This window comes from Capricornis sumatraensis, chromosome 1 (genome assembly GCF_032405125.1).
Source record: "Capricornis sumatraensis isolate serow.1 chromosome 1, serow.2, whole genome shotgun sequence".
Classification (NCBI taxonomy): Eukaryota; Metazoa; Chordata; class Mammalia; order Artiodactyla; family Bovidae; genus Capricornis; species Capricornis sumatraensis.
In genome coordinates this window covers 189,338,167-189,365,582 of record NC_091069.1, presented here as the reverse complement: position 1 = coordinate 189,365,582, position 27,416 = coordinate 189,338,167, and the positions used below count along the sequence as shown (strand labels likewise).

At 40.0% G+C, this 27,416-nt stretch overlaps 1 protein-coding gene across 2 annotated transcripts; it reads left to right on the top strand.

Annotated features, from left to right (window-relative positions):
* The first annotated feature begins 6,616 nt into the window (after nucleotides 1-6,616).
* LOC138080196 (5-hydroxytryptamine receptor 3E-like) lies at nucleotides 6,617-13,861 on the top strand. 2 transcript variants are annotated; one of them, XM_068973150.1, is made up of 9 exons: nucleotides 6,617-6,683; nucleotides 8,675-8,841; nucleotides 9,379-9,423; nucleotides 11,252-11,361; nucleotides 11,516-11,685; nucleotides 12,416-12,576; nucleotides 12,918-13,122; nucleotides 13,297-13,500; nucleotides 13,632-13,861. In XM_068973150.1, exons 1-9 carry the CDS (start codon nucleotides 6,617-6,619, stop codon nucleotides 13,859-13,861), a joined length of 1,359 nt encoding a protein of 452 aa, XP_068829251.1. The 2 variants fall into 2 exon arrangements, with proteins under 2 accessions (XP_068829251.1, XP_068829256.1); XM_068973155.1 differs by lacking the exon at nucleotides 9,379-9,423.
* The last annotated feature ends 13,555 nt before the right edge of the window (nucleotides 13,862-27,416 follow it).

Below are 27,416 nucleotides of genomic sequence, written 5' to 3'. Positions count from 1 at the left end.
GTATGAAAGCAACCTAAGTGTCCATCAATAGATGAATGGATAAAGAAATGTGGTATACACATATATAATATGTGTGTGTGTATATATATATATATATATATATATATATATACATATAATAGGAATATTACTCAGCCATAAAAAGATTACATCTTGCCATTGTGACAATATGAAGAAAACTTGAGGGTATTATGCTAAGTGAGATAAGTCAGATAGAGAAAGAAAAAATACTGGATGATTTCACTCATATTTGGAATATTAAAAATAAACAGAAAATCAAAATACATGAAGAAACCAAATTAAATAAAAACAAACATGTAGATATAGAGAACAGAGTAGTGGTTACCAGAAGGGAAGGGATTGAGGGGAAGAGAGGGCAAAATGGGTAAAGGGATCAACTCTATGGTGACAGATGGAAATTAAACTTTTGGTGGTGAGCACTTTTGGTGGTAGAGCATACAGAAGTAGAAATATAATGTTGTATACGTGAAACATGTTATAAATCAATGTTACCTCAATAAAAATAAATTTAAAAAAAAGAATTGATAGGACTCATATGATATGAAAGAACCAGGCAGATGTTATAATTGATTCAAAAGTCAAGAAGCACAAATCTGTATGGAGAAAAGATACTGAATTGCAAATAAAGGCAATTTTTCCACAAGAGAGAGAGAGAATTCCACTGTAACTCTATAGGATGAGATACAGTTTGCATTTTGACAACGTTGAACTTTTTCTGAACCTGTGTTCTGAGAAAACAACAATGGTTAAGAAGCCAACCTACCAATCTTTTGCTTTCTGAAATCTCCCCACCCTTTGTGTTCCAGGAAATGGCTAACTACAAAGAACCACCATTCCCCCTGCCCACTCTTTCTCATAACTTCGTTGTTTACCTGTGAGCCCAGACCCTAACAAGGCCAGGAACAGAGCCTCAACTACTAGCTCTTTGTCACATAAATGATTAACTGAGATTAGCACTGTTTATCCCCTGAAACTAGCTAGACACAGAAATAAACATTTCCTGTTCAACTGACTGAGACTTTCCTGATTACAAAACAAACTCAACTGTAAATTTTCACCTGTAATATGTCTACTTCTCTCTATAAAAATGTATTCTGATCCATGGATCTAGGTGATTTCCCTATTACAATAGCCTGAATAAAATCAGTCTTCTTAATTATTTGATCTTGTCTTTGACAATATTCTTCAGTTCTTGTTCAGTCACCAAGTTGTGTCTAACTCTTTGCGACCCCATGGCCTGCAGCATGCCAGGCTTCCCTGTCCTTCACTATTTCCTGGAGTTTGCTCAGATTCATGTCCATTGAGTAGTTGATGCCATCCAACCATCTCATCCTCTGTCACCCGCTTCTCTTCCTGCCCTCAATCTTTCCCAGCATCAGGGTCTTTTCCAGTAAGTTGGCTCTTTGTATCACATGGCCAAAGTATTGGAACTTCAGCTTCAGCATCAGTCCTTCCAATGAATATTCCGGGTTGATTTCCTTTAGGATTGACTGGTTTGATCTCCTTGCTGTCCAAGAAATTCTCAAGAGTCTTCTCCAGCACCACAATTTGAAAGCATCAGTTGTTCAGTGCTCAGTCTTCTTTATGGTCCAACTCTCATCTTTACATGGCTACTGGAAAAACCACAGCTTTAACTAGACAGACCTTTGTGGGCAGAGTGATGTCTCTGCTTCTTACTACGCTGTCTAGGTTGGTCATAGTTTTTCTTCCAAGGAGCAAGCATCTTTTAATTTCATAGCTGTAGTCACCATTCACAGTGATTTTGGAGCCCAAGAAAATAAAATCTGTCACTGTTTCCACTTTTCTCCCATATACTTGCCGTGAAGTGATGGGACCGGATACTATGATCTTCACTTTTTGAATGCTGAATTTTAAGCCAGCTTTTTCAGTCTCCTTTTTCACCCTCATCAAGAAGCTCTTTAATTCCTCTTCACTTTCTGTGAATAGGGTGGTATCATCTGCATATCTGAGGCTGTTGATATTTCTCCCAGCAATCCTGATTCCAGCTTGTGATCCATCCAGCCCAACATTTCGCATGATGTACTCTGCATATAAGTTAAATAAGCAGGATGACAATATATAGCCTTGTTGTACTCCTTCCTCAATTTAAAACCAGTCCATTGTTCCATGTCTGGTTCTAACTGTTGCTTCTTGATCTGCATACAGTTTTCTCAGGAAAACAGGTAAGGTGATCTGGTATTACCATTTTTTTAAAGAATTTTCCACAGTTTGTTGTGATTCACACAATCAAAGGCTTTAGCATAGTCAATGAAACAGATGTTTTTCTGGAATTCCCCTGCTTTGTCTATGATCGAATTAAAGTTGGCAATTTGATCTCTGGTTCCTCTGCCTTTTCTAAATCCAGCTTGTACATCTGGAAGTTCTTGGTTCACATACTGCTAAGGCTAGCTTGAAGGATTTTGAGCAAGACAGACGGGTCATAGTGGAGAGTTCTGACAAAACGTGGTCCACTGGAGGAGGGAATGGCAACCACTCCAGTATTTTCACGGCAAGAACCCATGAAGAGTATGATAAGGAAAAAGATATGACACTGGAAGATGAACCTGCCAGGTCGGAAGGTGTCCAATGTACTACTGGGGAAGAGTGGAAGGCAATTACTAATAGCTCCAGAAAGAATGAAGTGACTGGGCCAAAGTGGAAATGATGCTCAGCTGTGGATGGATTTGGTGGTGAAAGTAAAATCCAGTGCTGTAAAGAATACTCAGTTACCTGCAAGTTAATATGAGCTATAATTCAAAGGCAATGGACAGGGCTAGAATCAGAAAACTGGAAACAATTACCCAAAACATTAGCTTTTCATTGAAGTACAATTTTTTTCTATAATTTCCTCCCTTTTAATCAAAAATAATCTCAAAGAAAGATTATTCTTGATCACAAGATAAGGCTGGTCTCATAACATATGACTTCACTGTTTACAGTGGCAAAAAAAAAAAAAAAGCTGTAATTTGCCCTTTAGGCATTCTTAAATTTGCTTTGCTGTAGGTTTTCCCAAAAACCTCCAATGTGACTTTTAGAAGCCTCTTGAGGCAAGGCAGCTATAGTACCCATCGGGTGAATTTCTCTGTTCTTGAAGACCCTAGGCTATGTTAAGATTCTTGAGTCTGGCAGAAGGTGGCCTTACCTACCTAAAAGCTGGTAACCCTGTAAGTTAGGTAACAGCCAGTATTCCTGGAAGGGTTTGTAAGCATTGGCTCCATAAAGTCAACTTTCATTCCTTAGAAGTGTCTGAGCACCTTTGATTGAATAAGTATCATTCTCAAATATAACATTGCAGGCAGGGCACTGGTTATTTAATCAACATTTTTAATGTGTTAGTAAAGAGGAGATGATTCTTACTAAATCAATCCCAGTAACCATATTGTCATGAAAATATAATCATAATATGTCATGAAATTAAGAATATCCAATAAAAGTTTCCAAATTCTGAAGAGATCAGGCAAGGAGAAAGATATCATTTACAAATATTTCACTTCAGGGACTTCTCTAGTGGTCTAGTGGTTAAGAATTCACCTTGCAGTGCACGGGACACGGGTTCAATCCCTGGTCAAGGAACTAAGATCCCACACGCCACGGAGCAACTAAGCCCTCACATCACAACTACTGAACCTTCATGCTGCAACAAAAGATCCTGCATGGCATAACTAAGGCCCAGTCGAACTAAACAAATAAATAAATAAAAATCACATAAGGAAACAAACCACGAAGAGACAAAGCTAACAAAACTGTTAGTATACTAAAAACTAGGTGTAATAAAATGATCTGAAATTGTAAAATAAATATATTCTGTCACAAGAAAATTCAGAGAACTTTATTCGATGTGAATATATCATTCAGCAAGAAACAAACTGAGAATAGAGAGACTTCCAACCAGAAGTGGTTAGGAAGCTTGACCCTCAGTGGTTACGACTCAGTTTATAAAGCGTGAACGAGTAAGTACACTATTTTCTATTGTGATTGGTTACTAGAAACTTACATTCTTTGTCACTGCATAAGCTTGCAGTGTTTATACACTAAGAATGAATTCCTTTCCGAGACTGCCCAATTTGTTAAGTCCAACAGAGTTAACTGAGGTACCCAACTAACACAATTGGCTATATAGTACTATACTATAATAGGCCTATAATACTTTTCACACAAATAATACATAGTCATAATACACAAAAAATACATTAAAATACAGACACAAAGAAGACATTTAAAATCATACAGTACAGTATCTTTGGAGAAGGAAATGGCAATCCACTCCAGTACTGTTGCCTGGAAAATCCCATGGACAGAGAAGCCTAGTAGGCTACAGTCCATGGGGTCGCAAAGAGTCGGACACAATTGAGCGACTTCACTTCACAGTACAAGAGCTGGCATCCAGTGGTATGCTCATATCTTTGAAAGTTCACAACTTGAAGGTGTGTGTGGAGGGGACTTACTGTAGCTGATTTAGCTAGGAAGCTGTAAGGTCACATGCATATGAAGAAAGCTTAAAGTCAATGTCAAAGTTGGCATCTCAGAGAAATCAGAACAGTTTTAAATTTTGATTACATGACTATGAGTGTTTGGTTTAGGGCTATTTGGTCAGAGGGTATACATTATATACACAGCTGAGAAGAGAATTTGTTACCCAGAAGCTAACACTGGGGAAATCACTAGGGACACAGATAAACAGGTGAAAAATATGAAAGAGACATATGGTAGGCAGAATAGTGGTCCCCTAGAATATCGGACCACCTTACCTGCCTCCTGAGAAAACTGTATGCAGGTCAAGAAGCAACAGTTAGAACCAGACATGGAACAACAGACTGTTTCAATATTGGGAAAGGAGTACATCAAGGCTGTATATTGTCACTCTGTTTATTTAACTTATATGCAGAGTATATCATGTGAAATGCCAGGCTAGATGAATCACAAGCTGGAATCAAGATCTCTGGGAGAAATATCAATAACCTCAGATATGCGGATGATACCACCCTTATGGCAGAAAGGAAAAAGGAACTAAAGAGCCCCTTGATGAAGATGAAAGAGTAGAGTGAAAAAGCTGGCTTAAAACTCAACATTCAAAAAATTAAGATCATGACATCTGGTCCCATCATTTCATGGCAAATACATGGGGAAAAAGTGGAAACAGTGACAGATTTTATTTTATTGGGCTCCAAAATCACTACAAATGATGGCTGCAGCCATGAAATTAAAAGACGCTTGCTCCTTGGAAGGAAAGATATGACAAACTTAGACAACATATTAAGAAGCAGAACACTTTGCCAACAAAGGTCCATCTAGTCAAAACGATGGTTTTTGTAATACTCATATACGGATGTGAGAGTTGGACCATAAAGAAGGCTGAGCACTGAAGAATTGATGCTTTCAAATTGTGGTGATGGAGAAGACTCTTAAGAGTCCCTTGGACTGCAAGGAGATCCAACCAGTCAATCCTAAAGGAAATCAATCCTGAATACTCATTGGAAGGACTGATGCTGAAGCTAAAGTTCCAATACTTTGGCTATGTGATACAAAGAGCCAACTTATTGGAAAAGACCCTGATGCTGGGAAAGACTGAGGGCAGGAGGAGAAGAGGGTGACAGAGGATGAGATGGTTGGATGGCATTATCAACTCAATGGACATGAATCTGAGCAAACTCCAGGAGATAGTGAAGGACAGGGAAGCCTGGTGTGCTTCAGTCAACGGGGTCACAAAGAGTCGGACATGACTGAGCAATTGAACAACAAGAGATGTCCATATCTCAATCTCTAAAATTTACCAATATGTTTAGGTCACATGGAAAAGCGGGAGTTAAGGTTGCAGATGGAATTATGGTTGCTAATCAACTGACCATGGCATGAGAAAACTAGCTTGGATTATCCAGGTGGACACACTGTATTCACAAAGTTTCATATAAGTAGAAAAGCATTAGAATGAGAGAAATGACTCAGTGTTGCTGGTTCTAAAGACAGAGAAATAGGACCCTAAACCAAGAATGCAGGCAGCCTCTAAAACCTGGAAAAGACAAGAAAATGGATTTCCTCCTATAGCCTCCAGAAGGAATGCTGTCACACCAAAACATTGATTTTAGCCGATTGAGACAAATTTCGGACTTCTGGTTTACAGAACTGTAAATAACAAATAGAGGTTTTTTTAAGCCAGTAAGTTTGTGATTTGTCACAAAAACTATAGGAAACTAATAAAAGAGGTTAAGAGGCATATTGAGATAGAAGGAATTATCCAACATATGTCTAATAAGAGAGAATAGAAAAAAAAAACAATGTTTTTTAATAACTGAGAACTTTCCAGAATTAAAGAGATGAGTCTACAGACTGAGAGATCACACCAATATCTAAAGATAGTAAATATCAGATAATCCACAACCACACCTGTTGTAGTGAAACATCTGAGAGAGAAGCCTTAAACCTCAAGCAAGGGCAATGACAAGACAACCGGAACTCTGTTTCCAGGGAGGTTACAAATGCCAGTGGTCAGCTAATCCTATCAGTATTCAAACTTAGACTTTAGGTGTGGCCTGTGCTCTTTTAGTCTGGGAATTCTTGGGTCCTGGTACAGGCTCATAGGAGAATTTAGACAAAGAAGATGGACAGAAGCTGGTTCCACAGGGAGAGACTCTCCTTCTATATTGTTCTCAGTCTTCTGCTTCCAGGTAAGACATGGGCAACACAGGAAAAGAAGCAAGGACCCTCTCTGGGAGAACACGTAAGATGTGCTTTCAAATTTCCAACTTCTAGAAATTATTTAAGATGAGCATAATTATTTCATAACTATGTTACCATAATATCCAAATAGGCTCTCCTCTGAAAGATAGAAGATCCCCTTCTGTTGACATGCTACATAAGGACTCTTCTACTTTTTTTTCATGAACCATCCCCAGTTGTTTTCTCTACCATTTAGCCTCCATGACTATCCACCTTTCTATGCACAGGTGTAATTCTTTCTCTCTATAGCTCTGAAACCTACTCCATTGCAGCAAAGGGCCCACTTTCAGCTATAACTTCCCCACTAGTTACTGCATCCAAGTGCTCTAGGTTAGGTAAGATGTCAGAGAGCAGCAGGTGGAGAGTAAAGCTACAGTGTGCTTTACTGGCATACTGGAGTTAACATGGTATACTGGAAAGAACATGGGATTTAGCACTAGAAGGTCTGGGTTTGAATCTTGGTCCCTCAGTTGGCTACCTGTGTAAACTTGGGCAAACTGCTTGACTTCTCAGAGCTCCCATTTTCTCATCTGTAAAATAGGACCACCTTGAAGCATTGTGAGGATTCAATGAGAAAGACCACACAGAGCCTGGCATTTGATAGGTGCCAATAAATGGCATTTTATCCCTTTAGGTTGTCATGTGACTTTTGGATGAGGGGGAGGTGTAGGAAAACAAAAGTATAGTTTCTAACTGATAGGGGCTTGAGAGGATTCAATGAAGAGAGGACTGAACAAGAGGTGCTTTAGAGGCCAGTGCAGAGAAGAAACACAAACTGTACACCTAGTCTAGGCAGTAAAAAACATGATAAATGTCCTTTGGCCACGCACAGTGATTGACAAATGAATATTCATCGCTCACAGAATGATCCGAGGATTTGCCTGGAGAGCACTGTCAGTCTGGGAAAAGATAAGGCTTGATGTTCTCATCACGGAGGTCACCAACCGTCTTTATTTCTCATTCCAGGTTGCTACTTCTCTAATAAATTTGCTCTAGTAGAAAATTAGAATCTACTAGTCAGAAGAAAGGGGAAGGCAAGACCTCAAAAGCTCAAATTAGAAGGCTGATATAGGGTTGAGGGGCAAATAAGGGGAAGGAAGGTTGGGGTGGTTAAGGTGAAACAGATATGTTCTCTTTGGGGCCCTGGGAATGTAATTCTCTCTGATGGCTGTTGCTGCCCCATGGCTCAGTGTTTGCATAAAGATTTGGGCATGCTTTGCATGGAGAAAGAAACATTAGCAAGGAGCCCAGAGCCCTAATTCAGCTCACCACATTAGTTTCTATCATTTGCCTTCCAGCCCAACCCTTCTTTCCTCACCTTGTAGGAAGTGCCTGGCACCTGGATCATGGTGATCCTTTTCCCCTATTCTCCATCTCATTCCTAAGAATGATACCTAAGGGGGTATACGGTACAGCAGTATTAGACAAACCTGGGCTTACATCGAGTCCAGTTTCTGCCTCTTACGATCTGTTTGACCGCAGAAATTTACTTCCTCTTATTGAAACTCAGTTAATTCATTTATTATATGAGGATAAAAATAGTTTCTACCTGATAGGGGCTTGGAAGGATTAAATAAGGTAATCCATTAAAGGGGCTTGAACTATATCTCAATGCTCAATAAATGTTAGGTATCATTAATATCGACTTCCCTGGTGGCTCAGATGGTAAAGCATCTGCCTACAATGCAGGAAACCCTGGTTCAATCCCAGGGTCGGGAAGATCTTCTGGAGAAGGAAATGGCAACCCACTCCAGTATTCTTGCCTGGAAAATCCCATGTAGGCTACAGTCCATGGGGTTGCAAAGAGTCGGACACAACAGAGCGACTTCACTATCTCATTAATATCACAGGCTACCCCCAAGCTGCTGACCTGGTACCCTCTCATATAGGGAACATAAGTGTTCTCCCCTAATTCTCACACATTCTATGTTGACTACAGGAAGAGGCAGTACTTTCACCATCAACTGCACAGGGTTTGGCCAGAACGGGATGTACACCACCGCTCTGGATTCAGTGTTTGAAAGAAAGGCCTTCCGTCCAGTCATCAACTTCAGCATCCCCACCATAGTCAACATCTCCTTCACTGTGTCTGCCATCCTAAATGTTGTGAGTACTGACTCTCTGGCCCTCCTTAGTATCCTTAACCTTTTCCCCGCTCCCAGCAAGGCAATGCCCCAAACCCTTAACCACACACCAAAGCTTCCTCCATCACTGCTATAAGCATGTGCCCTGTGGGGATCCCAAAGAAGTTCTATCCAGTTCAGCAGAATGACGTATAATCATACACAGAAGATTCTTGTCACCCACTGACTCTCTTCCCTGGCTCTACACCAATGTCCAAGCTCCCCTTCAGAAGTTCTGACTAGATGGAACATGGGCATCAGAATTTTTTAAACTCCTCAAGTAATTCAAAGATAGAGCCAGGGTTGAGAAGCACTACTCTAATCCAGTCCTGCCATGAACTCTTCTGCCCACGGCCTAACACATGTTTTGATCAAGATTCTGTCCTTGACCAGTAATGTTGGATTTGACCACAGCACAGCTTTTACACACCTTGGGACTTGATAAACAAAAATGAGCAACGGTTGGGATGCACAGACTTTGTACCACCAACATGCTGGAAACAGGAAATTCTTTTGACAGGATGAACAGTTACAGCTCTTGTCATCATTTCTGTGGCTGGAAATGGTAAGACCAACACTGTTTATTCTCTCTATATATTTACAGTCAGAATGGATTTTAAACAAAGATTATGACAGTTTATGTACCCCAAAACATAACATTGAAACATATGAGAGAGAAGCTTAAAAATCTACAAGTATGGTGAAAGGTATCAATAAATTGCTTTCAAAAATCAAGTCAAAAAAGAATAAACATATAGTGATTTTCAAGAAACTTGATTTAATAAACATATCAAACTTTGTACAATGATCATGCATAATCTTTTTGACACAAATGGAATATTCCCCTAAACTGACCATATTTTTGGCCACCAAGAAGGAAAGCAAAAGTTATCTAGACCACAATCTCTGACTATAATACAAAATACAAAGAGTAGCCCCCTTCCCCAAAATCTTATTTCTTAGGAATTTAAAATTAAATTTCTAAAATATGTTCGACTAAAGAGAAAATAAACAGCTAAGTAGAAATTAGAATGAAGAGGATTTCATATGAACGTCTAATAAATGTAGCCAAAGTATTGGGCCAGCCAAAAAGTTCATTCACGTTTTTCCGTAAGACGTTACAGCCAATCCAATATAACTTTGGAAAATTTTATGGAAAATTTCTACCTTAAGTTCTTTAATTAGAAAATGAGGGGGAAAATGAAAGTAAATGACTTCAATTTCTAACTTGAAAAGATTGGCTGAAGGGAAGGAGAGAGGAGTGGAAGAATAGTCATGATCACCTAATCTTGCTCTCAAAGTGTGGTTCCCAGATGGGGAGCACTGGCTGATTGCACCACCTGGTAGCTTAGAAATGCACTTGATCTAGGACCTCTCCTAGTGAGACTAACAATCCCAGCATGTCCAAGACTGAGGAATTCTCAGAAAATGTAATTTTGCTAAATCCAAGTCTCCAGCAAACCAGGATGAATTAGTCACCCTACCTACTGAATCAGAATCTGCATTTCAACACAGTCCCCAGATATTTCATATGCACAGTGAGGTATGAGAAGTGCTGGTCTAGTATAAATTTTTATTTAATGTGCATATAGCCCTTTGTTCTGGCTGTGGTTCCACAAACTGCAGCTGCTGACATTGTAAATGCCCTGAGAACAGACAAGTCCCCCAGGCCTCAGAATTGGATAATCCTTGAATAAAGTTTCCAGAGAAGGTCACCAGCTTTGGAAAGGAGAATTTGGAAAGGTCAACCCAGAGACAAGAAAGGATGGTGCCTTGCACCTGCCAAAGAGAGGAAGACCACCAAGTCTCTTGGCTTCATAGAACCCAAGGACTTGTTCAAGGTGTCCTTGCAGTAGAAACTGATCAAAGGGGCCTAGAAGACAGTTAAAACCACCCTGGAGACTAATACATTTTACCTAAAAACAGCATTACACTCCACAAAATCCTTTCACATGCCTAATTTCATTCAATCCCACTACCCCCTGCCCTTACTTCACACGAAGGCAATTCTATCTCAGAGAGGCTGAGCCACTGACCTTTCAACTCTGAATCTCAACCTTTCTGCAGAAAGGACAGGATTTCTCTGATCACCAGTAATTTCCCATGGAAGTGAGAAAGCAGAGGGATCAAAGTTTATGAAGAAATGGACATAAGGAGCTTCAATTCTATCTGCAATTCTTATTTCTTGAAAAAAAGCCAAAATATATTTATCAGAATACTGACTCCAGAGAGTTGGGTGTTAGATACACTGATGTTTGTTACATTATTTTATATACTTTTCTATGTGTTTGAAATACTTTATAGCACTTCTTTTTTAAAGAAAAATTTAAAAGGCAGAGAAAATAACCCTGATTCCTATCAGGCTCTCAATCTCTCCTCCATCTGGGCTCTAGGTCTGGGACAACCCATTTATCAGTTGGAACCCAGAGGAGTGTGACGGCATCTCGAAGATCAGTGTGGCAACCAAGAACCTGTGGCTCCCAGACATTTTCATCACGGAATTGTGCGTATTAAGGGCTGGGGAAGCCCCGCCTTCTGGCAACAATGGTGCACAATCTACCAAAGGCCACTATAAGTGGTCTTACATGGCTGAGAAAGGAGCAAATGGGTAAGAAGAAAAAACATTGCTCCTGCCTCCCACCTCATTTCTCTTACAGCATGGATGTGGATAAGACCCCAAAAGGCCTCAAGGCATTCATAAGTAATGAAGGTCGCATCAGGTATAAGAAACCCATGAAGGTGGTAAGCATCTGTAACCTGAACATCTTCTACTTCCCCTTTGACCAGCAGAACTGCACCCTCACCTTCAGCTCATTTCTCTACACAGGTGAGCTGAAGTGGAATCTTAGGGATGGAGTGAATAAGAGCAACCAATAAAGCAACAGAAAATAATGTATAAAAAATTATGAATAAATGGTGACAAATGGGCTCCCCTGGTGGCTCAGCAGTAAAGAATCTGCCTGCAATGCAGGAGCTGCAGGAGACACAAGTTCTATCCATGCGTCAGGAAGATCCCCTGGAGAAGTGCATGGCAACCCAATCCAGTATTCTTGCCTGGAGAATCTCATGGGCAGAAGAGCCTAGCAGGCTACAGTCCATAGGGTCGCAAAGAGTAGGACATGACTGAAGTGACTTAGCATGCACAGTGACCAAGGGCAGCAAAGATTAAGTCTGTTTGGATGCTTAAATATTTTCCATAAAATATTTCCTAGGGAGTTAGGAAAATATTGTGCATTTCCATCCCCAGCTGCTAGCAAATTTCCTGACATATGGCAGGCACTCAAAAATATTTGTTGAGGGAATTCCTTGGTGGTTCAGTGGTTAAGAATCTGTCTGCCAATGTAGGGGACATAGGTTCAATTCCTGGTTGGGGAACTAAGATCCCACATGCCCTGGAGAAACTAAGCCCACATGCCACAACTAGGACTCAATGCAGCCAAATTAATAAATAAATGTTTTTTATAAAGAACTTTTAAAAATTGTTGAATGAAAGGATGGGAAAAGAGTTGAGTCAACAGGAGACTATCTTTGGAAAATTATTTGGCTCTTCCTTCCAGTGGAGTACATATCGCTGGGCATGGAGAAAGAAGTGTGGGAAATAGCAGACACATCCCAGAACATCATTCAGACCCATGGAGAATGGGAGCTCCTGGCCATTAACAAGGCCACCCCAAAGAAGTCTGTGGGCACCAACCTGTATGATCAGATCATCTTCTATGTGAGTTCAGAGGCCTTTGCTTTTTCCTTCCTTCTTGCTTGCTGCCTACAATCTCCACCAAATGGATATCTCCCAAGTTTCAGGGCTTCCCAGTTTTACCGCTTCTGCCAGAGGCCAGAACCCTCTCTTCTTGCTGCCTAGCCACATACTCCTCCTAAAGCTCATAGCTCTAATCTAACTCTCCCTTGGCAAGTTCTACACCAAAATATGAAGCTGTCTGCATAGCTCCAGATACCAGAGTGATAAGAGACCAATGAGGAAGGCAGAGACAGAAACAGTCACTACTATTCCAAACAGCCTCTGAATCCCATATTCATTTCCCTTCCTCTCCTTCTCACTAGGTGGCCATCAGGCGCAGACCCAAACTCTACATTATGAATCTCCTGGTGCCGAGTAGCTTTCTGGTCACCATTGACGCCCTCAGCTTCTATCTGCCAGCAGGAAGCGAGAGCCGTGCCCCATTCAAGATAACTCTTCTGCTGGGCTACAACGTCTTCCTGCTCGTGATGAATGACTTACTCCCTGCCAGTGGCACCCCCCTCATCAGTATGGCCCCTCCAGCTCTTCAGAAGAGAAGGGTGGGAGGGACTGGCTGAACTGGCTCAGGGAAGGGAGATATACTGGGCAAAAGAGGCTGTGCTTCCCAGGGTGGGATTGGAAGAGAAGAACGAAGTCCTGGCTGGTGCCTCTGGCCCTCAGGCAGGCCCAACTTCCCTCCAGGTGTCTATTTTGCCCTGTGTCTGTCCCTGATGGTGCTCAGCCTGCTGGAGACCATCTTCATCTCCTACCTGCTGCACCTGGCCACCACCCAGCCCCCACCCATGCCTCGCTGGCTCCATTTCCTGCTTCTACACTGCACCAGCCCAAGGACATGCTGTCCCGCTGCGCCTCAGAAGGGAAACACGGGCCTTGCCCACCTGCCTGGTGAGGGATGTCAGCGCTGCCCAGGCTTCCTCTTCCATCACCTCTGCTTTTCTGCTCCTACCTCCTTCCCTGCCCTCACAATTCCCCAGTTGACCCTGGTGGCCCATGGCTGAATTTCTGTCTCTCCATAGGTGTGAAGGAGCCCATGGAGTTGGTGCAGAAGTTGCCAGGTCCCAGAGAGACAGAGCTAAATGGGTGCCCTGGGTCCACGAGGGCCCAGCAGGAAGACAAGGCTCAAAAGCAGCACTTGGTCAGCCTGTGGGTGCAGTTCAGTCACATGATGGACACCTTGCTCTTCTGCCTCTACCTGCTCTTCTTGACCACTTCCATTATCACAGTCATCATCCTCTGGAACACCTAAGCATGGTATCTGTCTGCTCCTGCACATCCAGCTCAGGGTTGCTTTGGCCTCCAGGGGTCAGCCAGGTCTTTGTGCTTGAAGAATACTGACTGTAATGACCCCAAAGATGATAAAGTTTCCTGCTACATTCCATGCATCTCAATCCAGCCCTGCCAGTCAGTCTCAACTCAATTACAATTATAAGAACAATCCCTCTGTTCCTGCATTCTGTTGGCTTCTCTCAGCTCTCCCATGAGATTCTGGGCTCCCCTTTATATCTCCTGCATAGCAGTTCTACCTCCTCTGCCTGCTTAACCAGCCCCAATAAATCATTTTGCAGACAACTCTGGCTCTTTATCGTGTTTTGGGATAAAAAGTTAACTATCCAGGACTGATAGTTTCAAAATATCATCGTGTATCCCTCTGCCTGTGATAAAGCTTTGATGACAATCCAATGTGACAAATGTCCTGTACTAGAAGTTTTAATTTCTTAGGCATTTTTAAAGATGTATTTCTTACTCATGTGTGTGCTAAGTTGCTGTAGCCCACCAGGTTCCTCTGCCTATGGGATTCTCCAGGCAAGAATACTGGAGTGGGTTGCCATGCCCTCCTCCAAGGGATCTTCCCAACCCAGGGATCAAACCCAGGTCTCCCTCACTGCAGGCGGATTATTTACGGACTGAGGCACCAGGGAAGCCCAAGAATACTGGAGTGGGAAGCCTATCCCTTCTCCAGGGGGATCTTCCTGATCCAGGAATTGAACCAGGGTCTCCTGCATTGCAGGCAGATTCTTTGCCAGCTGAGCTACCAGGAAAGCCCTTCTTACTTATAGATAGAAACTTTTATTCATCTTTTTCATTTTCTTGCACTAACTTCAACTTAATACTCTCCTAATTTATTTTTATTTTATTCTTTAATTTTCTAAGTTGAATTATCAGTTAAAATATTCTCAGTCTTCCTATAAATTTTACTCTGACACAATTTGAGCTGTATCCTATAGGTTTTAGAATGAAATGTTCTCTTCTTTATTAGTTCCTGGACAGTTCATAACTTGAGTATTTATTTCCTCCTTGATCTAACACCTATTTAGGAAAGTGTTTCTTATATCCATGGATAAGTGGATTTTGCTAGTGTTATCTCTCATTGTTAATTTCTAGTTTCCTGAATTATCATCAGAGATCACATGAACTTTAGAAACTTTCTGAATTTATAAAATTTCTTTCAATCAATTCATGATTGATTTTTTGTTTCAGGACATTAAAAAGTATATATTCCCTATTTACATGTACTTCTATAAATAGAGCTTATTGATTGAATAATTTAAATCCTCTCCGTGTGTGCTATTTTATTCAAATTATCTGAGTAGTTGTAGTTTTTCTTTTATATACTTGACTGCTATTTCATAAGATGCATAAAAGTGTATGGTTATTATATCTTGAATTGTCCCTGATTTGATCCTTAAATAATGGCACTATCTATTCCATTCAATGTGTTCTGAACTTTATTTCCATTTGTATGACAATAACGTTGCTACTCTACCTCTGTGTGTATGTATGTGTGTGTGTGTGTGTACACCTGCTGTTGTATCCAACTCTTTGTTACTCCATGGACTGAAGCCCTCCATCCATGGAATTTTCTAGGCAAGAATACTAGAGTGGGTTGCTATTCCCTACTCCAGGGGATTGTCCCAACCCAAGAACCAAATCCTAGTCGCTTGTATCTCCTGCATTGGCAGGCAGAATATTTTTTATTTTATATTTATTTATTAATTTTATCAATCATCAATTATTTATTTAATAAATTATTAATTATTTTATTAATTCTTGGTTAATTTTGAAAAACTATTATGCATACAAGGTACAAATATTAAAAGGTATGCAAGAGTAAAACATGTCTACCTTTCATCTCTGTTTCCAATGACCAAGTTCCCCATTTTCTTGTGCATCTTTCAGGTACTCATTTTCCACCTTTCCTTGTCACTTTGCTTTTGATGAAGTTATGTAAACAGCATAAAGCTGGATTTTATTTAATTCAACATTTCTTTTGATAAATGGATTCAGCTTTGTTTGCATTTAGAAAAAATACAGTTGGTTTTATTCCGTCCATACATTTTCTGTTTACGACTTATATTCCTTGGTGGTGTTTTCTCTATTTGCCATTCCCTCACTTTTGCTGGCTCAGTCTAATTTCTATTAATTTTTTCCTCCTATAAATTTTAAGTCCTATAATACTTTTTAAGTACTTTCATGATCATGTTCCTAATAACTATAATTAGACCAATATATTTTCATTAATTTCCAAAACTAAATTATTATACTGATTCCCCACCAAGACAGTTTGTTTTAAGCAACACTACCCTCCATCTAATCTTTCTCTGTGCTGGAATTTCTGCTATTCACAGGTTAGCAGATCTGCCCTCCACGCTCTTTTTCATCATGCCCTCATTTCTTTGTAGGTTGGTTTTGTGTTATAATCAATCTTCCAGACAACCAATTCAGTTCTCAGTAGTGACCATTTCTACTCTTAGTTCATCTATCAAATGTTTTAATTAAAAACACTTTGGGAAGGGCTTCCTTGGTGGCTCAATGGTAAAGAATCCATCTGCCAACGCAGGGGACATGAATTTGATCCCTGATCCAGGAAGATCCCACATGCCGCAAAGCAACTAAGCTCGTGTACCACAACTATTGAGCCTGTGCTCCAGAGCCTGGGAGCTGCAACTACTGAGCCTACATGCCACAACTACTGAAGTCTGTGTACCCTAGAGTCCATGCTCTGCAACAAGAAAAACCACCGCGATGAAAAACCTGCATACGGAAGCAAGAAAGTAGCCCCTGTGAGTCAACACTAGAGGAAAAGCCTGCACAGCTAGAGACTCAGCACAGCCATAAATAAATAAATAAAATTCTGGAAAAAAATAAAAACACATTTTTTACTCTCATAAAGTCTTTAAATGTTCTGATCAAATACCTTAAACATTATCTTCTCTCTCTGTCTTTTTCTTTTTACCTTTCTACTTCAGTAGGAGCCTCTGTCCTAAATATCCACCTTGGTGATTGAGATGGTTAATTTTATGTGTCAGTTTGGCTAGGCTATAATACCCAGTTGTCTGCTCAAAAAATAGACTGAACGTTGCTGTGATTAATATTTATAATCAACAGACTTTAAAATAAAGCAAATTAGCCTCCAAAATGTGGGTTAGCCTCATCCAATCAGTTGAAGATCTGAAGAGCAAAGACTGATGTTTCTGATGAAGGAATTCTTACTCAATAATGCGACATACTTGTCTATTATACCGTAATAAAGTAGAGTACAACACAGAAACCCTGAATGAGTTTCCAGCCTCCCGGTCTGGTCTGCAGATTTCAAACTCAGCACTTCAAAGCAACTCTTACCTGAATTTCCAATCTTTCAGGTTATGTTACAGATTTAGCCTCTACAATCACAAGAGTCAATTTCTGTCCTTTTTTTTTAAAAAAAAAGTTTTGACTGTGCAACATATAGAATCTTAGATCCCCAACCAGGGATCCAACCCATGCCCCCTGCATTGGAAGTGCAGTCTTCCCATGCACTGGGCCACCAGGAAAGTCCATAGAATCTATTCCTTAACATCTAAAGGTTTCTATTTTTTTTCTTCAGAAAATATATATTTTGTTTCTCTGTAGAAACAGAGAGGCCTGATCCTTTATATGCTAAGTTCAGTTCAGTTCAGTTCAGTTCAGTTGCTCAGTCGTGTCCGACTCTTTGCGACTCCATGAATTGCAGCATGCCAGGCCTCCCTGTCCATCAATAGGGATATAAAAATATATAGAAATTACTTTCACTCTCAAACTGCCTATTATCTTGCTATATAGTCACTTTTGAATGTGAGCCATTAAATGTTTGTCATTCAAAACTTTTTTGCCCCACAAATTGCAAATATAAAGAGAGAGCAAAAGAAGGGATCTATAAAGTAAGAGATTTAAGATGTATAACTTCAATTTAATCATGATAAAATATCAAACAAACCTAAAATGACTTCAATAATTTGAAAAAAAAAAAAACTTCCCACACACCCAGAGAGCTTCATTGGTGAGTTCTGTCAAATATATAAAGAATAATTAATATGAATTCTACACAATCTCTTTCAAAAATTAGAAGCAGAGGGAATATTTCACAACTAATTCTGAGACCCGTGTTATTACCCAGATGCTAAAATCAGACAAAGACATTACAAAAAGAAAACTAAAGATCAATATCCCTTATGAACATAAAAGCAGAGATTCTCATCAAAGTACTAACACACTGAAATCCAGCAACACATCAAGAGGATTACATGCCAGAAACAAGCAGAACTTACCCGAGAGCACAAGGTTGGTTAACATCAAAAAACTGTTAGTGTAAGACTATATTAAAAGAACAAAGGGCAGAACCCACATGATCAACTCAACAGATACAGACAATGCATTTAACAAAAATCCAACACCTTTCAGTATAAAAACGATCAACAAACTGTAAATGGAATGGTACTTCCTCAATCTGATAAACTGCATCTGTGAAAAACCTGCTGTCATCACAGTACATAGCAAAACACTGCAAGTTTTTTCCATAAGATTGGGAACAAAATAAGGATGCCCATTTTTTCCACTTCCATTCAACATTGTACTATTAGCCAGGGCAACTGGCAATACAAAAAAATAAAAGGCATCCATATTGGAAAGGAAGAAATAAAAACTCTACTTGCAGATGATAGGATCTTATAAATAGAAAATCTGAAGGAATCACTACAACATCTATTGGAACTAATGAATGAGTTCAACAAGATTATAAGATACAAGATCAATACACAAAAAAGTATTTATATACATTAGCAATAAACAACTTGAAAATAAAATTAAGAATTATTTCAACAGTGGACTTCCCTGGCAGACCAGTGGTTAAGAATCTGCCTACCAATATAGGGGACATGCATTCAATCCCTGGTCTAGGAAGATTCCACAGACTGCAGCCCAACTAAACCCATGCACCACAACTACTAAAGCCTGTACACCCTAGAGCCCATGTTCTGCAACAAGAAAAGCCACCACAGTGAGAAGCCCACACACTGCAACTAGAGAGAAGCCCCTGCTCACCACAACTAGAGTAAGCTCTGCATAGCAATGAACACCCAGCACAGCCATAAATAAATAAATCTTTTTTAAAACCTTACTACAGACTACAATAATCAAGATATTGTGGTACTAACATAAGGAAAGACATATAGAGCAATGAAACAGAACTGGGAGTTCATAAATAAACATTTATGATCAATTAATTTTTACAAAGGGACCAAGACAATTCAATAGGGAAAAGAAATATTTTTCAGCAAATGGTGATGGGATAGCTAGATACCAAAACGCAAAAGAATGAGTTTGGATCCCTATCTCACACCATACACAAAAACTCAGAGCAGATCTCTAAACCTAGATGCAAGAGCTAAAACAAACCATCCAGAAAGTGAGAGGAAGAAAATATTTGAAGACTCTGCACTTCCAATGCTGGGTGTGCAGGTTTGATCCCTGGTCAGAGAACTGAGATCCTGCATGCCACATGGCAAAGCAAAAAAAAAAAAGAAAACCAAACATTTCTTACAAACTCAACAATAGACAAATAACTGATTTTAAAAGTAGCAAAGAATCTGAACAGACGTTTCATCAAAGAAGACATATAAGTGACCAATAAGCATGAAAAGATGTTCAACATCTTAGTCGTTGTTGTTGTTCAGTCGCTAAGTCGCGGCCTTCTAGAATGTTGTCTAGGTTTAGTCATAGCTTTTCTGCCAAGGAGCAAGTGTCTTTTAATTTCATGGCTGCAGTCACCATCTGCAGTGATTTTGGAGCCCAAGAAAATACTCTGTTATTGTTTCCCCATCTGTTTGCTATGAAGTGATGGGACCAGATGCCATGATTTTAGTTTTCTGAATGTTGAGCTTTAAGCCAACTTTTTCACACTCCTCTTTCAATTTCATTAAGAGGCTCTTTAGTTCTTCTTTGCTTTCCACCATAAGGTTGGTCTCATCTGCATATCTGAGGTTATTGATATGTCTCCCAGCAACCTTGAGTCCAGCTTGTGCTTCAACCAGCCAGGCATTTCCTATTTATTTAGCCTTTCCCATTCAAAAAAGATGTCCTATTCATTATAGGGAACTGGAATGCAAAAGTAGGAAGTCAAGAAACACCTGGAGTAACAGGCAAATTCGGCCTTGGAATACGGAATGAAGCAGGGCAAAGACTAATAGAGTTTTGCCAAGAGAACGCACTGGTCATAGCAAACACCCTCTTCCAACAACACAAGATAAGACTCTACACATGGACATCACCAGATGGTCAACACCAAAATCAGATTGATTATATTCTTTGCAGCCAAAGATGCAGAAGCTCTATACAGTCAACAAAAATAAGACCAGGAGCGGACGGTGGCACAGATCATGAACTCCTTATTGCCAAATTCAGACTTTAATTGAAAAAAGTAGGGAAAACCACTAGACCATTCAGGTATGACTTAAATCAAATTCCTTATGATTATACAGTGAAAGTGAGAAATAGATTTAAGGGACTAGATCTGATAGATAGAGTGCCTGATGAATGAGGGACGGAGCTTCATGACAATGTACAGGAGACAGGGATCAAGACCATCCCCATGGAAAAGAAACGCAAAAAAGCAAAATGGCTGTCTGGGGAGGCCTTACAAATAGCTGTGAAAAGAAGAGAAGCGAAAAGCAAAGGAGAAAAGGAAAGATATAAACATCTGAATGCAGAATTCCAAAGAAGAGCAAGGAGAGATAAGAAAGCCTTCCTCAGTGATCAATGCAAAGAAATAGAGGAAAACAACAAAATGGGAAAGACTAGAGATCTCTTCAAGAAAATTAGAGCTACCAAGAGAACATTTCATGCAAAGATGGGCACAAATAAAGGACAGAAATGGTATGGACCTAACAGAAGCAGAAGATATTAAGAAGAGGTGGCAAGAATACACAGAAGAACTGTACAAATAAGGTCTTAATGACCCACAAAACCACGAAGATGTGACACTAACCTACAGCCAAACATCCTGGAATGTGAAGTCAAGTGGGACTTAGAAAGCATCACTACGAACAAAGCTAGTAGAGGTTGAGCTATTTCAAATCCTGAAAGATGATGCTGTGAAAGTGCTGCACTCAATATGCCAACAAATTTGGAAAACAGCAGTGGCCACAGGACTGGAAAAGGTCAGTTTTCACTCCAATCCCAAAGAAAGGCAATGCCAAAGAATGCTCAAACTACCACACAATTGCACTCATCTCACACACTAGTAAAGTAATGCTCAAAATTCTCCAAGCCAGGCTTCAGCAATACGTGAACCATGAAATTCCAGATATTCAAGCTGCTTTTAGAAAAAGCAGAGGAACCAGAGATCAAATTGCCAACATCCACTGGATCATTGAAAAAGCAAGAGAGTTCCAGAAAAGCATCTATTTCTGCTTTATTGACTAAGCCAAAGCCTTTGACTGTGTGGATCACAATAAACTGTGGAAAATTCTTAAAGAGATGGGAATACCAGACCACCTGACCTGCCTCTTGAGAAACCTGTATGCAGGTCAGGAAGCAATAGTTAGAACTGGACATGGAACAACAGACTGGTTCCAAATAGGGAAAGGAGTATGTCAAGGCTGTATACTGTCACCCTGCTTATTTAACTTATATGCAGAGTACATCATGAGAAATGCTGGGCTGGAAGAAGCACAAGCTGGAATCAAGATTGCCAGGAGAGATATCAATCACCTCAGATATGCAGATGACACCACCCTTATGGCAGAAAGTGAAGAGGAACTAAAGAGCCTCTTGATGAAAGTGAAAATGGAGAGTGAAAAAGTTGGCTTAAAGCTCAACATTCAGAAAACAAAGATCATGGCATCTGGTCCCATCACTTTATGGGAAATAGATGGGGAAACAGTGGAAACAGTAGAAACAGTGTCAGACTTTATTTTTTGGGGCTCCAAAATCACTGCAGATGGTGATTGCAGCCATGAAATTAAAAGATGCTTACTCCTTGGAAGGCAAGTTATGACCAACCTAGATAGCATATTAAAAAGCAGAGATATTACTTTGCCAACAAAGGTCTGTCTAGTCAAGGCTATGGTTTTTCCTGTGGTCATGTATGGATGTGAGAGTTGGACTGTGAAGAAAGCTGAGTGCCAAAGAATTGATGCTTTTGAACTGTGGTGTTGGAGAAGACTCTTCAGAGTCCCTTGGACTGCAAGGAGATCCAACCAGTCCATTCTAAAGGAGATCAGCCCTGGGTGTTCCTTGGAAGGACTGATGCTAAAGCTGAAACTCCAATACTTTGGCCACCTGATGCGAAGAGTTGACTCATTGGAAAAGACTCTGATGCTGGGAGGGATTGGGGGCAAGAGGAGAAGGGGACGACAGAGGATGAGATGGCTGGATGGCATCACTGACTTGATGGAGATGAGTTTGAGTGAACTCCAGGAGTTTAGATGGACAGAAAGAGGCCTGGCATGCTGCAATTCATGGGGTCACAAAGAGTCGGACACAAATGAGCGACTGAACTGAACTGAAGTGAACTGATTCAGGCTCAACAGTCTAACTGGTGAGTAGGTTGGTGGACAATGACCTCTAGGGGGTGGTGTTGCCTAACTCCATAAACCACTCTCCAGTATTTCAGGGCCTAGCCAAAGAACATTTTCTTTTCTGTTTTTTTCTACCATTCTCCTCTCTTAAGTTTTTAAGTGAAGTTTCTATTGAATGACTTCAACCTGTTTTAACTGAGCTTTTGAAAGAGTTTAAAGATATTTTTCTTCAATGCTCAGCCTGGACAAAGAGGGCTGTCATACCTCTGGAGACTAGTTACATCTCTGGAGGTGATATTAAAAAAGAGAGAGACTAGCAAGTTAGGACATGAACAGTAAAAATCTCAGCTATCCAATAGCATATTAAGAATCCTCAACTTTCAGAACAATGATTCCAGAGCTAAAAGAAACTAGAAAAATAAACACTCACAGTAGTGAAAAATTGGCTCTGATCAGTTCAGTCGCTCAGTCATGTCCGACTCTTTATGACCCCATGGACTGCAGCACGCAAGGCTTCCTTGTCCATCACCAAGTCCTGGAGCTTATTCAAACTCATGTCCATTCAGTTGGTGATGCCATCCATCCATCTTATCCTCTGTGGTCCCCTTCTTTTCCCACCTTCAATCTTTCCCAGCATCAGGGTCTTTTCCAATGAGTCAGTTCTTCACATAAGGTGGCCAAAGTATCGGAGTTTCAGCTTCAGCATCAGTCCTTCCAATGAATATTCAGGACTGACTTCCTTTAGGATAGACTGGTTGGATCTCCTTGCAGTCCAAGGGACTCTCAAGAGTCTTCTCCAACACCACAGTTCAAAAGCATCAATTCTTCAGCACTCAGCTTTCTTTATAGTCCAACTCTCACATCCATACATGACCACAGGAAAAACCATAGCTTTGACTAGATGGACCTTTGCTGGCAAAGTAATGTCTCTATTTTTTAATATGCTATCTAGGTTGGTCATAACTTTTCTTCCACGGAACAAGCATCTTTTAATTTCATGGCTGCAGTCACCATCTGCACTGATTTTGGAGCCCAATAAAATAGAGCCTCTCACTCTTTCCATTCCCCATGTATTCGCCATGAAGTGATGGGACCAGATGCCATGACCTTAGTTTTCTGAATGTTGAGTTTTAAGCCAACTTTTTCACTCTCTTCTCTCACTTTCATCAAGAGGCTCTTTAGTTCTTCACTTTCTGCCATAAGTGTGGTGTTATCTGCATATCTGAGGTTATTGATATTTCACTGGGCAATCTTGATTCCAGCTTGTGCTTTATCCAGCCCAGCAATTCTCATGATGCACTCTGCATATAAGTTAAATAAGCAGGGTGACAATAGACAGCCTTGACGTACTCTTTTCCCGATTTGGAACCAGTCTGTTGTTCCATGTCCAGTTCTAACTGTTGTTTCTTGGCCTGCATTTCTCAAGAGGCAGGTCAGGTGGTCTGGTATTCCCATCTCTTTAAGAATTTTCCACAGTTTGCTGTGATCCATACAGTCAAAGGCTATGGCATAGTCAATAATGCAGAAATAGATGTTTTTCTGGAACTCTCTTGCTTTTTCAATGATCCAGCGGATGTTGGCAATTTGATCTCTGGTTCCTCTGCCTTTTCTAAAACTAGCTTGAACATCTGCAAGTTCACGGTTCGTATTGCTGAAGCCTGGCTTGGAGAATTTTGAGCAATACATTGCTAGCGTGTGAGATGAGTGCAATTGTGTGGTAGTTTGAAAATTCTTTGGCATTGCCCTTTTTGGGGACTGGAATGAAAACTGACCTTTCCCAATCCTGTGGCCAACGCTGAGTCTTCCAAATTTGCTGGCATATTGAGTGCAGCACTTTTGCAACACCATCTTTTAGGATTTGAAATAGCTCAATTGGAATTTCAACACCTCCACTAGCTTTGTTCGTACTGATGCTTCCTAAGACCTACTTGACTTCACATTCCAAGATGTCTGGCTCTAGTCCAGTGATCACACCATCGTGATTATCTGGGTCAGGAAGATCCTTTTTGTATAGTTCTTCTGTGTATTCTTGCCACTTCTTCTTAATATCTTTTGCTTCTTTTAGGTCCATGCCATTTCTGTCTTTTATTTGTGTCCATCTTTGCATGAAATGTTCCCTTGGTATCTATAATTTTCTTGAAAAGATCTCTAGTCTTTCCTATTCTATTGTTTTCCTCTATTTCTTTACATTGATCACTGAGGAAAGGCTTTCTTATCTCTCCTTGCTATTCTCTGGAACTCTGCATTCAAATGGGTATATCTTTCCTTTTCTCCTTTGCCTTTTGCTTCTCTTCTTTTCACAGCTATTTGTAAGGCCTCCTCAGACAACAAGTTTGCTTTTTTTCATTTCTTTTTCTTGGGGATAGTCTTGATCACTGCCTGCTATACAATGTCACGAACCTCTGTCCATACTTCTTCAGAACTCACTCTGTCTAACAGATTTAATCCCTTGAATCTATTTGTCACTTCCACTGTATAATCATAAAGGATTTGATTTAGGTCATACCTGAATGTTCTCTCCCATCAGGAAACTTCCATAAGCCTCTTTTCCTTCTCCATCAGAGAGCAGACAGAATGAAAACCACAGTCACAGAAAACTAACCAATCTGATCACATGAACCACAACCTTGTCTAACTCAATGAAACCATGAGCCATGCTGGGTAAGGCCACCCAAGACGGATGGGTCATGGTGGAAAGTTCTGACAAAACGTGGTCCACTGGAAAAAGGAATGGCAAACCACTTCAGTATTCTTGCCCTGAGAACCCCATGTACAGTATGAAAAGGCAAAAAGACAGGACACTGAAAGATGAACTCCCCATGTCGGTAGGTGCCCAATATGCTACTGCAGATCAGTGGAGAAATAACTCCAGAAAGATTGAAGAGACAGAGCCAAAGTAAAAACAACACCCAGTTGTGGATGTGACTGGGGATGGAAGTAAAGTCTGATGCTGTAAAGAGCCATATTGCATAGGAACCTGGACTGTTAGGTCCATGAATCCAGGCAAATTGGAAGTGGTTAAATAGGAGATGGCAAGAGTGAAAATCAACATTTTAGGAATCAGCGAACTAAAATGGACTGGAATGGGTGAATTTAACTCAGATGACCATTATATCTACTACTGTAGGCAAGAATCCCTTAGAAGAAATGGAGTAGCCACCACAGTCAACAAAAGAGTCCAAAATGCAGTACTTGGATGCAATCTCAAAAACAACAGAATGATCTCTGTTCATTCCCAAGGCAAACCATTCAATATCACAATAATCCAAGTCTATGCCCCAACTAGTAATGCTGAAGAAGCTGAAGTTGAACAGTTATATGAAGACCTACAAGACCTAGAACTAACACCCAAAAAAGATGTCCTTTTCATTATAGGGGACTGGAATGCAAAAGTAGGAAGTCAAGAAATACCTGGAGTAACAGGCAAATTTGGCCTTGGAGTACAGAATGAAGCAGGGCAAAGGCTAATAGAGTTTTTCTAAGAGAATGCACTGGTCATAGCAAACACTCCTTCCAACAACACAAGAGAAGACTCTACACATAGACATCACCAGATGGTCATTACCAAAATCAGACTGATTATATTCTTTACAGCCAAAGATGGAGAAGCTGACTGCGGCTCAGATCATGAACTCTGATCACTAAGCAACAAGTAAGCCCAGCTGAGAAGCACGAAAGGCTCTAAGATTTACCCTGAAAGTGCCCTAATCCATCAGCTCCATACATACAAAAACCAAAGCCCTGACTGGCAGTGTCTAGAAAAGTCCAATTCTTATACATGTATCAACGGTACTCTAAAGGGGACATATCAAACCATTATTTTGACATCTTTACAGGTAGAACCTGGAGAGGAAAAAAGTGTCAATTAGTTAGAAGAAAACACAGGGTTGGCAGTGATTTCTTGAATATGACACCAAAAGTACGGGCAACAAAAGAAAAAACAGGTAAGTTGGACTTCATCAAAATTTAAAACATTTGTGCATCAAGGGACACTACCAACAGAGTCAAAAAGCAACCTGAAGAACTGGAGAAAATATTCAAAAATCATACACCTGACAAGGGATTGATACCCAGAATATATAAGCAACTCCTACAACTCAACAACAAAACTGATTTTAAAAAGAGCAAAGGACTTGAACAGACATTTCTCAAAAGAATATATACAAATGGTCAATAAGCACATGAAAAGATGCTCAACATCACTAGTCATTAGAGAAATGCAAGTCAAAACCACAATGAGATATCACTTGACACCTGTAAGGATGAACATTATAAAAGAAAAACTTTTTCAAAGAAAATAACAAGCTTTGGTGAGGATATGGAGGACCTGGAACCCTTATGCATGTAAGTGACAATGTAAAATGGTACAGCTGCTGGAAAACAGTATGGTGGCTTAAGATTAAATCATGCAATCCAGCAATTCTACTTCTGCATATATACCCAAAAAAAGTGAAAGCAGGGACTCAAACAGATACTTATACACTCATGCTCAAAGCAGCATTGTTCATGATTAGCTAAAATATGGAAACAACCCAAGTATTGTTTCACTTGGGTTCACAGTGAATGGATAAGTAAAATGTAGTGTATACATAGAGTGGAATATTATTTAGCCCTATAAAGGAAGGAAATTCTGACATATGCTACAACATGGATGAAACTTGAGGGCATTATGCTAAGTGAAATAAACTAGTCACAAAAGAACAAAATTGTATGAGTCTACTTAATCTACTTAAATGAGGTACTTAGAATAGTCAAAATCATGTAGACAGTAGAATAGGGGAGAAGAGAATGGGAAATTATTAATATTGTTTGATGCATACAGAGTTTCAGTTTCACAACATGAAGAGTTCTGTGGATGGATGGTGGTGTTAGAAGCACAACAATGTGAATATACTTAATACCACTGAACTATACACTTAAAATGGTTAAGATGGCAATTTTTTTAATTTAAATTTATTTATTTTAATTGGAGACTAATTACTTTACAAT